This window comes from Pelodiscus sinensis, chromosome 2, assembly GCF_052426305.1.
Source record: "Pelodiscus sinensis isolate ZL-2025 chromosome 2, ASM5242630v1, whole genome shotgun sequence".
NCBI classification, from domain to species: domain Eukaryota; kingdom Metazoa; phylum Chordata; order Testudines; family Trionychidae; genus Pelodiscus; species Pelodiscus sinensis.
The window spans coordinates 15,116,786-15,128,385 of NC_143053.1; the positions used below are offsets into that span (position 1 = coordinate 15,116,786).

Sequence of the window (11,600 nt, forward strand, 5' to 3'; positions counted from 1 at the left end):
TCGCCCCTCACCCCACCCCAGAGAGTTTGGTGGCCTCTCTACTCCAGAGGAGTGCCCCCTCCTCCCCTCCAACCCATTGGGAGCTGCTGGTCTAAGGAACTCTTCCTTAGGATGCACAAAGAGGAAGTCAAGTTCACTTTAAATAGATCAGAGGGTGGAGCCCATGAAAAACTCCTATTGATTTCAGTGCCAATCAGGCCTTCAGAGCAAGGTCAGCCTGGGAAATTCACTTCCCATAAAGAGGTCAAACAAATGCTTCCAGCTTCCGGGCATACCTTGAGTATTGCAGTTATAGACATGGGAGCTAACGGTGCGGGGGCTCCTGGCCTAGTACCGTCTCCTTAGCCAGCACTGCAGATGAGGGGAGGGGAGAGCAGTGGATGTTGCCTTTCCACTTCACCCTGAATAGGGAGCAGCCACACAGAGAGAGGCATGGACTAGGCCTGAGTCTATCAGTGCCACCCAGGAATGAGGGACAAGAGACTTGGGGAGCTGCCAAGCACACCACTGCCTTAACTGAACTGGGAGAAGGATTTGGGACAGCGCCTAGAAACAGGAGCTAGAACACTTGCTGCACTTTGGAGCTTTCCTGCCAGGGCCTCTAGGTGCTATGTACATAGAAACCTGCCCCATCCTTGCCCTGGGAGGAAGGTGGGTAGGATTTAAGCTGTATGAAAACAGAGCCTGAAGGAACTTTCTCAGAACCACATGGTGAGACTGAAGCTGAGCTGGAAATAGAAGCCTGAGTCCAGATCCTTAACGGGTGATGTTTACCAAGTAACAGTTAACCGGTATCCAGGGAACAGCCCCCTGCCTGTGTCCTGCCATGGGCAGCGGTCTGCTCCTGACCCGCATGGGGCTAGAAGCAGCACCCCCCATCCCCGGCCGTGCCTGCCCCATTTAATCAGTTAATCTGTTAACTAGTTAAATGTTAAGCACAAGTTTACATCCTTGTTAGGGAGAAGTCCCTGTTACTAACTATGAACGCAACTCTCCGATTCTCCACAGATCCTTGTTTATCACCCCCGGTTTATCAAATATGTTTATGACCACTGGCTGCAGCATCATGGAAGATACCCCTCGACAGGCATTCTGTCCGTGATATTTGCACTTCACCTATGTGACGAGGTAAAAAACAAAGGGTTCCTTTTCCTTGATTCAGAGTACGGTGATACCGCGTTAGTCAAGGGCTGTAACTGGAGGAGATGCTAACATGAGATCCCTAGATCATTTGCTCATCTTTATCAGCCTCTTTCCATCGCCTCTTCCTCTTACTTCGAGTTTCCTTCCGCGTTTAGGATTTCAGCTGTTAGACGATACGTGTCTTTGACCTGGAGTTGGAGACGAAGTGGGACCTGCTGTGGGGAAAGGGGCCAAGCAAGGCAGAGCCCTCTTTCCCTTCCTCCTCCCGTCCCCCTTCCCCGCCACCTGACAGCTCAGTCCAGCAAGGCTCTCTTAGACAGAAGAGGCTCCATCCAGCTCCCCATCCAATTACCAGGAAAAGCAGCCAAACCTGCCCTAGGGAAAGGGCAGGGAAAGAAGGACACAATCCCTTTCTCTTTCCTCCCTCCCTGCCCTGGCAGGCCAATCTAGGGGGGGAAGGCACTTCATCCTGCCATGTTCTCCCCTACGCATCACCTTTAGTGCCAGGGCTGAGTCCCAGCACCTCTATGTTTGGCAGTTCCCCCACCTCCTATATGTTTGCTGCATCAGTTCTGACTGTAAAAAATAGCTTGATCTCAGCACCTCATTGCTTGAACCCCAGAACCTCTTTTATTACAAATTAAGCGCTGGAGGTAGGGCCAGATTACATTGTGCTCCAGTAATCTCCAGCTGGGTAATGATAGTGAGGAGACTGTTACCACATGATGTAAGTTAGAGCAACCCCGAGGCTGGAACGTTCTTCTTCCGACTTCCCTTACTCCTCATACAATGAGGGTTACAGGGGTCAGAGCAAGAAGTCCTCCAGCTCACCGTTATTTCAGAATAGTGGCTTGTAGTGTAGACAAGCTCTTTGTTATTTCTGAATAACATCAGTTACTCAGAAATAAAGCTGCTGTGTAGATGTACCCTCAGTTTAACTCCCTCTGACATCAATACCTAACCAAGGACTGTGTAGGAATGGTGGGATTTGACCCACTGTGGAAGTGTGTCTTTGGGTATCAGTGCAGCTGCAGCACTGGGTGGACAGTCGTCTAAATGTGACGAGACAAGAATTGTCATTTGGAAAAACCCAGTCAAACATGGCAGAGAAGGGGCAAGAATGTCTCCTGACTCTGAGGTCTTCATTCAGTAGAGATGGGATTCTCCACCTTCAGCTCATGAAAACTGAACATAAGAACGGCCATCCTGGGTCAGACCAAAGATCCATCCAGCCCAGCATCCTGTCTGCTAGATGCCCGAGAGGGAGTGAACAGAACAGGGAATCATCATGTAATGCCTCTCTTGTCATCCATTTCCAGCCCTTGACAAACAGAGCTAGGGACACCATTCCTGCCCATCCTGGCTAATAGCCATTGATGGACCCAACCTCCATGAATTTACTCCATGAGTTCTTTTTTGAAGCCTGTTAAAGTCCTAGTCTTCACTACTTCCTCTGTCAAGAAGTTCTACAAGTTGACTGTGCGCTGTGTGAAGAAAAACTTCCTTTTGTTTGTTTTAAACCTGCTGTCTATTAATTTCATTTAGTGACCCCCTAGTTCTTGTGTTATGGGGAAAAAGTAAATAACTTTTCCTTATTCACTCTTTCCACACAAGTCATGATTTTATAGACCTCTGTCATATCCCCCCCTTTTTTTCCTAAGATGAAAAGTCCCAGTCTTTTTAATCTCTCTTCATATGGGACCCATTCTAAATACCTAATCATTTTAGTTGCCCTTTTCTGAACCTTTTCCAATGCCAATATATCTTTTTTGAGATGAGGAAACCACATGTGTAAGCAGTATTGAAGATGTGGGCGTACCATGGTTTTATATAGAAGCAATAACATACTCTCTGTCTTATTCCCCAATCCTGTCTGGTTGGTTGGTTGGTTGGTTGGTTGGTGTTTTTTGTTGTGTTTTTGTTTTGTTTTGTTTGTTTTTGTTAACTGGTTTGGGCTGTCCTGACCATTCAGTTCTTTACATGAAGCTAAGTTGGAGAGATGTCCTGGTGACATTGGGAAGGGATTCAGGAAAATGAGATTCCAGCATGATTTCCTTGGATTGAAAACTCTTCAGGGCAGGACTGTGTCTTTTTCTGTTTATACAGTACCTAACACAAGACTGATGTGCCTAGGAGCTATCACAACATCAATAATAAATGAGAGAACAGTGCAGAAAAAGTTGAAAACCGCCAGAGTTTCCTCAAAATGGCAGAAGGCTAAGTCTTTGAGGATATAATGTTTTTCATTTTCTCCCTTCTTAGGTGGATGTGTATGGTTTTGGAGCAGACAGCAATGGCAACTGGCATCATTACTGGGAAAACAATCCTTCCGCAGGGGCCTTTCGGCAAACCAAGGTCCATGATGGGGATTTTGAGTCCAATATCACTTTGACTCTTGCCTCCATTGACAAAATACATTTTTTCAAGGGCAGATGACCCTTACCACTGGCAGGGATTTGTGGCTGCAATTTCCAGCAGGGGGCAGTGACTGAAGTCTTTAAAGCGGCTTATGGAAGATGATCTTGGGCACTGACCTTATTTCAATATCGGACTGTGCAGCGGAGGAAGTGTGTTTCATTGCTGTGATGCTTCTTGAATGAAATTCACATGCAATGTTGGTTCCATACGGAATTTGAATTCCTTATTTGAGAATAGAGACTTGATGGATCTAAGGATCAATTATGGGGAACAAATCACAGGGGATGTATGGAATTGTTAAATCTTGAAATACTTGGCGAGATCTGCCTCTTGGTATTAGGGTAAACTCTAGGGTATCACTTTCTAGGATATACTGTGTGTGTATGTGTGTGCTTTCCTTGCATAGGAATTCCCTGAAGAGAAAGGAGAAGTGAATACTGCTTCCTATATGCCACACCAACACGGCTGGCTCTGAACACTGTAGTAAGGATTACCTCAAAAGAACATATTCACTTATTCTGCTGTTCATCCTTTCTTTAAACCATCTCTTCTGTTCAGTGTATCATTTCTGGTTCCCTTTTGTATTCTGAACAAAGGTGATGTACCTGATTTGCAAGGAGTAGTGGCTACTTTTGAGTGTACCAATCCGCACTGAGAAATTCTGGATCAAATCCTTCATCTCCAATAACTGCATTTTTAGCACAGCATCCTACATAGCCATAATGAGATGGAGAAAAACAAAATGAGATTGATTGATTGATTGAAAATGCCAGCAAAAATGGCCTTCTTAGCCACTAGTTTGTTTGGGTTTCTTTAAAATATATATATATATATATATAGGTACTCTGAATGCTAATTTTTAGTGAATCCATTTAAGGAAGTGAAATGGACTTTTTTTTTCTTTCAGTGGTTTATATGTGCCTTTTATATATGTGCAACAGATGTAATTTTTTTAAAGAGGAAAATCCCGAAATTAAACTTTTTATAGGAAAAAAACAATTAACCAAAGCTTAGTCTCTACATGGTATCATTTTGTATTCTAAACTAATAATGACGTCTCCTATCTTCTACTTGACATGGGGGGAAACAGCATAGTTTTTAAAGGTAACTTTTACCTTTTTTTAAAAAAAAATCCAAAATTCACAGGACATTTTTTATTCTATTTTTTACAACTTAGAAGGCGATGCCTAAGTGAAAATGTCAGGCACAAGGATGTGAGCTATCAATGTATGGGAGTGAACAAAACTGCATGGGTATCTACCAGGGCATATCCTCTACCTACTGAGTCTACAGGATGATCCGGAACTCAGAAAGATTTGTGTCTTCAGACTAATGCATATATTAACTTCTATGCAGCAAGGGGTGAATAAGAAATCCTGTGGGGAGGGGGGCTTTGTTTACACATTTTTTTCCTAAAATCCATTTAACCTTCAGTTCTGTTCACTGATCTTTTGAACATGAGTTAAAGTATGAAATCAGGTGGGGAGGGTGATTTGAAGATCACAACATTATGAGCATGGGGTTCGAGGAATTTCTGAGCGTTGCCAAGGGCTGCAGTGGCAGTCTCTTCTCAGCGCTTCAGTGGGCTTTGGAGCAGATCCTGAAAGAGCTGCTGTTTTCTTTTTTTTTTTTTGTGGTGATTGGAATCTGTGGTAATTAAACACACACATGCACACACACAGAGCTAACTGAGAAACAGCATGTTCATTCATTAGCTAATTTGGTGGAAGTGTCCACTTTAATTATTGCAATGTCAGCACTCACAACGCAATCCTGGCCCTATTGAATCAATGGAGTTTTGCCACTGCCTATAATAGGGGCAGGATTTCACTCCCACATTTTTTGCTCTGTGTGTGTGTGTGTGTGTGTGTGTGTGTGTATACACATGTGCACACACATGTGTGGGTGTGTGTGTACCTTCAAAGTTGAAATTTACATTGTCGTGGCAAGATTCGTCTAATGCTCTCTATTTATGACCTCCATCCTTCAACCACTTGCCAATGTGAATAACTACACACATGAGCTGGCCCTTTGGATTCATAAAGGTTAAAGGGCAAACTTCCCACACATCATTTTCACAGTAGTTGCCAAACTTTTCCATAACAGGATATCCCTCGCTCACAGTTTTCCATCCGTGTTCAATGTAAGCTGTGCACTTTTGCAGGAGAAACTCAAATTCTGCCCAGCTGATTAGCAGAATGTCCACAGCTAAGGTTTTGTGTTTCTAGTGGTGGTGCATCTCTGCACATAACAAAATTCTTTTCGCACATGAATGGAAAAAATCCTCACATGGATGGAAAAGATTAGAGGCTCTCCATCCATTTACCCATAATACCCTCCTTGCAACACTAGGGGAAAGGCAGTGTTCTCAAAACCCAACACTTGTTAACGACCCGGATATTAAGAGCCATTGTCCTAGAAAGAGGGCCAAGAGGACCACTCACATGCATGTTTCCAGGATAAGGGCATGAATCTACAGTTGTAATAAAACTTATTTTACCTTCTAAAATCACTTTGTAGAAGAATGAATACTATCCACCTGAACCGTATTTTTGATATTACCACTTTTTTATTATTGTTGTTGTTGTTGTTGCAATGAAGTGTTTCCCAGTCTGGTGACAGATTACCCCATTGTCCTCAACTCGCTTACTTTAAAAACATATATGCTGAGAATTTGACTTAATAGCAGTGAAATGTTTTCAGACTGTGTTTTGATGGCTGGGTTTTGCAGAGACGTGTACAACCAGAACATTAGTTTTGAATTTCTTTTGTAAATGAAAACCTTTGCGGATACATTCCCAGCATATTTAAATCCTACATAGGGGAGTCTTTCAAAGGAGCTCCTGGCAGTTCAGCGCCCAACTGTCATTGGTTGGTAATAGAAGTTGGCAGTTTGGGATCAAATTCCAGTTGAAAGTCAATGAGATCTGGTGATCTAGCTTGCAATTTGCTCTGTTTATCCAACTGGTTTCTAAGAGAAGAGGCACCAACAGAGATCACTGGAGAATTCCATTCCTGCTGCCAGTGTTTGCAACCGTTTTCCTGCTAGGAACTGAATAGTGATTAAAGTTATAATGTTAAATCATGTGACAAAGTTTCGTAATCTTGAACTGCATTTGCTACCAATGCAAAATCTTCAAAGCACCTCTTGATTGCATGATTTCTTTTTAACCAAACTGAATTTCTTGAGCACTTTTTTGGGGGAGGAAAGGTGTCTTCAGATGCTTCTCCCTATTTCTTTTACCTTGGAGTGCATTGATTGTTATAATCAGTCTCTGATTGAAAGGAGTCTGGGTCACTTATGTTTTGAGATTTTATTTATTGTTGAAGTTTTCAATTCAGTAAAAATCAAAATAAATTAATTATAATCGATTTGGTTGTCAAAGATATCTCTCTCTCGGCACCCTCGACTGCTGTCTCACAGAATGACATGGTCATGAATTCTGCAAAGGTGCATTTACACAGCACAGTTATTTTGAAATAATTGGCATTATTTCGAAATAACAATGCGAGCGTCTACACAGCAATTTCATTATTTCGAAATAAATTCGAAATAACGGGCAGCTTATTCCGACTTCTGTAAACCTCATTCCACGAGGAATAATGCCTATTCTGAAAGAGTTATTTCGAAATAGCTGCAGTGTGGACGCTCTACTGTTGCTTTTTCGAAATAGCTCTTCCCCAGGGCCATTCAAACTAATTACTCCCTAGTGCCTCCTGGGGCTCTAATTTGAGGTAGCACGTCCACATTAGGGAAGCCTGCCTCAGCACGTCTATACTACAAGGATGCCTCAAAATTAGTCTATTTCAAAATAAGCTATTTCAGAGTATTTCTTTTGGAACAGCTTATTTCGAAATAAGTGTGCAGTGTAGTTGTACTCCAAGTTAGTCTCCTGTGATGGGCAGTTTAACTGGATCTTACTCTGCCAAAGTACCTTTCCTTCCCCCAACCAAACCATCACAGCTCATGCTTACTGTCCCCTTCAAGTTAGCTCATAATTAGAATCATAAGGACGCCCATAGTGGTCAGACCAAAGGTCCATCTTGCCCAGGAGCCCGTCTTCCCACCATGGTCAATGTTAGGTGCTTCAGAGGGAATGAACAGAACAGGTGATCATCCAGTGATCCCTCCCCTATTGCCCATTGCAAGCTTATGGCACACAGAGGCCAGGGACACCATTCCTGCCCATCCTGGCTAATAGCCATTGATGGGCCTAAGCTCCATGAATGCATCTTTTTTAACCCTGTTACAGTCTTGGCCCCTGCATTCTCAGATTCAGCAATCCATTCCATTCCTTGGGGCCTCCTAATTCTCCAGAGTTTGCTCCTGCCTCTTGCTTAGTGTAGCTCTGGGCTTTTCCCTTTAGCTGGCAGGGTCCCCAGCTATATCTGGGTCCCATGCAGAAGTATCTCTACAAGTGTATTCCTCTGAACCTTATGTCATGCCCCAAATAATGTGGAACAGAACTTATTGAAATCAATGGAAGGGTGCCTGGTGACTTCAGTGGGTTTCACATTAGATGCTAATACCTCATGAAAAAGGAAGGGTTCCGTTCAAAGCATCCTTACCTAATTCTGGATTCAGTGCTGGTGCAATGGGATGTTTTTGAAGAGCTTGTTGTGGTTTCCCCGGGTACATCTAGACTACGGGGGTGTTCTTGAAAGGAGATATGCAAATGTGGCACTCATTTGCATATCTTCTTCCAATCACTTTTTCAAAAATGGATTTTTCGAAAGTGAAAGTAGTCTGGACAAAAAACCGTGTAAACCTCCTTTTTTTAGGAAGAGTGGGTTTTTTTCAAAAAAGTTTTTTTCCGAAAAAAACTACATCCCGCCTACTTTCACTTTCGAAAAACCCGCTTTTGAAAAAGCGATTGGAAGAAGATATGCAAATTAGCGCCAAATTTGCATCTCTCCTTTCAGGGAAAAAAAAGTAGTCTAGACGTACCCTAAGTGTGTTTCCTTTCCTTAAGTGTCTGCTCTCTTTATGCTCTTGGCTAGCCTCTTCGTTTCCAGCTGGCTTTTTCCACTGACTAGCCTTTTTCAAAAGTAGCTGAGGGGAGGCACAGAGCCTGTCAGCTATAAATGTAATTCAGAAGCAAAATCCCATCCATTGAAGTGCAATCCAAGCAGCCTGCTTACCGGTAGGAATAGGAGACCGCGGTAGAACAATCCAGCTGCAACTCCGTGCGATTCAACTGGCTTTGCTAGTGGACTTAAACAGTACTCTGACTGACTGTTATTGGAGGGCCATTCGTTAGCCTGTCCTTAGAGGCAATGTCCCTGAGAGCAAATTGATGCTTGTTTATCCAGCCAGCACATAGTCTAATGGATGCTGCATCAGTGACGTACTGACCCTGATTGACTGATACGGCTTCATCCACATTAAACACGCTGAAAAGATGAGTTGCCGGCCAGTGTGACATGGCAGGGAGGAGCACTGTGGGTACTGCAGACATGTTAAGGTGCCCTTGCCTGGTTCCCAACATAGGCCACGTAATTGGCCGTTCTGAGTTGTTCCATGAGGACTGAGATGCAGGACCTGCCCGCTGTGGCTTGGAGAATGGATCTAACCACAGTGGCAGCTGCATGTCTTCTTGCTATCCCCTGGTGCAGGTGAGATGCAAAACATCAGTTCAAGGGAGATAAGAACCAGACCCTTTAATCTCATACCATTTTGGGACCCACCTGGCCCCTCTTGCTTGGAATCTACGCTGGCATGACCCGCTGTTAAATGGCATGACGCCAGAATGCGGAAGCTTGTGCACCTGAGTCTTGTAGGAACAGCTCTTTTCCCTAGTCCCTAAGGGGTTCTCCTTTCTGTTTCCCTAAAGCTCTGGCAGTGCAGATGGGCAGAGAGGGCAGCCGGCTCTTGAAACTCTCTTGCTGTTTTATGTTAACGCACTGGTAGAACTATGTGGAAGAGCTACAACTCTGTTGGGATGCTGCCCGGAAGGTAGTTTGCATAAAATTACAAGCGGTTTGCAAGGGCCTGCAACAAATGTGGCAGCAGCAAGGAGGAAATCAGACAGACGGACCAATTATAGTAGCCAGATGAAGGATTCTGTTTATTCCAGAAAAGCAACAACATTCACAAATGGACAATATAGATTTCTCTTCCTAGCACGAATTTCTTTAATGATTCCTAGCTAGAGCAGCAATTAAACCTGATTAAAAGACAAGGGGGTCCCAAAACACCTTTAAAAACACAGCTTCTATTTCTTGTCTTTCATGTAGATTTGCAAAGAGGTGGGAGAGCTCGACTGACTTTTGTCATTGTCTCACAGTGTGAAATAAAAGGTGGTTCACCTAATGGAAAGTCCAATGAGGTTAGATACATCTTTATATAGGAGCCCTCTGTCTTAACATTCTTGTACAGAAGACAGAACAGGGAAATTGGCATTGGAGTCCTTGTTTCTAGTCCTAGCAGTGTCTGTGATGCTTGGGCCAGACGCTTCACCTCTCTGGTGTTTGGGTCCCCAGAAACAAAATGAGAATGATGATACGGATCTACTCCTGGGGTGGGAATTCAGCGATAAGAGGAGTACAGATGATCTTTGGGAGAATTCACTGACTGGGCATGGGACAGAAAAATCACAGGCAGCCCAGAGTAAGTGGGGACAAACTACTAGACGCTAACTTGTGCTATTAATTGGACATGTGCCTAGCCAGTGCCCAGTTAGCACTGAGCACTGTTGGCACAGGTGATTCTTCTGTGCCTATGTGCTGCCAGCACTGAATGCAGCTTCCAGTATAATGCCCATGATATCATGCTTTGCCAAAACTTAGTGTCACACCCCGGGACTTTGTTCAGCCTATGGAAAGCTCTCCCGAAACAGCAGAGACATTCTCCCTGCAGAGGAAGTGATGAATGGCGAGAGCTGAGCAGGAAGGGATTTGCCTTTGCAAGCCAGATGCCAGAGCGCAAGTGACACTGAATGAGATTTTTCATAAGACTTCCCGCCAGATTCCTGCCCTCATTATTTATTGAGGCTTTAGGCCAAAGTTGGAGGGCAGATTGGAGGGTCTAAGTGTGCAATGTCCCCCTGGTAGCCCAAGGAAGGTGCATTGTGGCTGGGAAAAAGATATGTTCCTGCCAGGGGTGCTCTTGCAACTGATAGCTCGCCCAAGGTGAAATCGTAAGCTATGTTTGCACTACCACTTATGTGCAAAGGGCATAAGTAAGATCAAGTCTACACTTACCCCAAGATCGACACTCCTGAGATCAGTCTTTCAGGATTTGATTTAGCGGGTCTAGTAAGGACCCACTAAATTGACCACTGGCGGCGCCCCTGTTGATGCTCATCCTCCACAGGGTCGCAAAGAACAAGGGACATCAATCAGAGAGTTCATCCCTTCAACTTCCTGAAGTGGGGGCACTGCAGAAAATTGACTTACGGTATATTGACTCCCACTACACCATTCTCATAGCTGGAGTTGCATACCTAGATCGTTTTTGCAGATTCAGACTAACACGGCTACCCCTCTGATACTTGACACCATGCAAGACACTGCATTTAGCCATATGGAGTGGAAATCTTTCAACCTCATGAAATAGTACATGCATCTGACGAAGTGGGTCTTTGCCCACGAAAGCTTATGCTCCAACACTTCAGTTAGTCTATAACGTGCCACAGGACTCCTCGCCGCTCATACCTAGATCAACTTTCTCACGTAGTGCAAACTTGCCCTAAGGCAACCCCTGCCTGACGTAAGTTACACCAATCTACGCACCAGTGTAGTGGAAGTGTCTCCAGCTGTTCAGCTGCCGCCGCTGGTTGAGAGTGAAATGATTAAGTCAACAGGAGTGTGCTCTCCCATTGGCTTACAGTGGCTACCCTAGAGAGCTTACAACAGCATAGCTGCATCACTAATGTATAGTTGAGCCAACAGCCTCCATGGGCCCCTAGGCAAGGTGGGATGGGATGTTCCTTGCTCCCAGAAGGGGTAGAGTCAAGGGCATCTGGCTTGCAGCACTGCCTGGAGCATGGCGCCCTCCTCCCCAACCTTTAGTGCTGCCCAAGGAACCCGGTGTGGTG

General features: G+C 44.4%; 1 protein-coding gene across 6 annotated transcripts in view; it reads left to right on the forward strand.

The window, feature by feature from the left end:
- ST3GAL1 (ST3 beta-galactoside alpha-2,3-sialyltransferase 1) overlaps positions 1-6,933 on the forward strand; it is a 158,246-nt gene extending 151,313 nt beyond the window's left edge. For all 6 annotated transcript variants that reach the window (XM_006123533.4, XM_006123530.4, XM_075920091.2 and 3 more), the window contains 2 exons: positions 1,009-1,128; positions 3,406-6,933. In XM_006123533.4, coding sequence (XP_006123595.1) covers positions 1,009-1,128; positions 3,406-3,579 — 294 coding nt within the window. In that variant the 3' untranslated portion in view covers positions 3,580-6,933. The remainder of the gene's footprint in view (positions 1-1,008; positions 1,129-3,405) is intronic.
- The last annotated feature ends 4,667 nt before the right edge of the window (positions 6,934-11,600 follow it).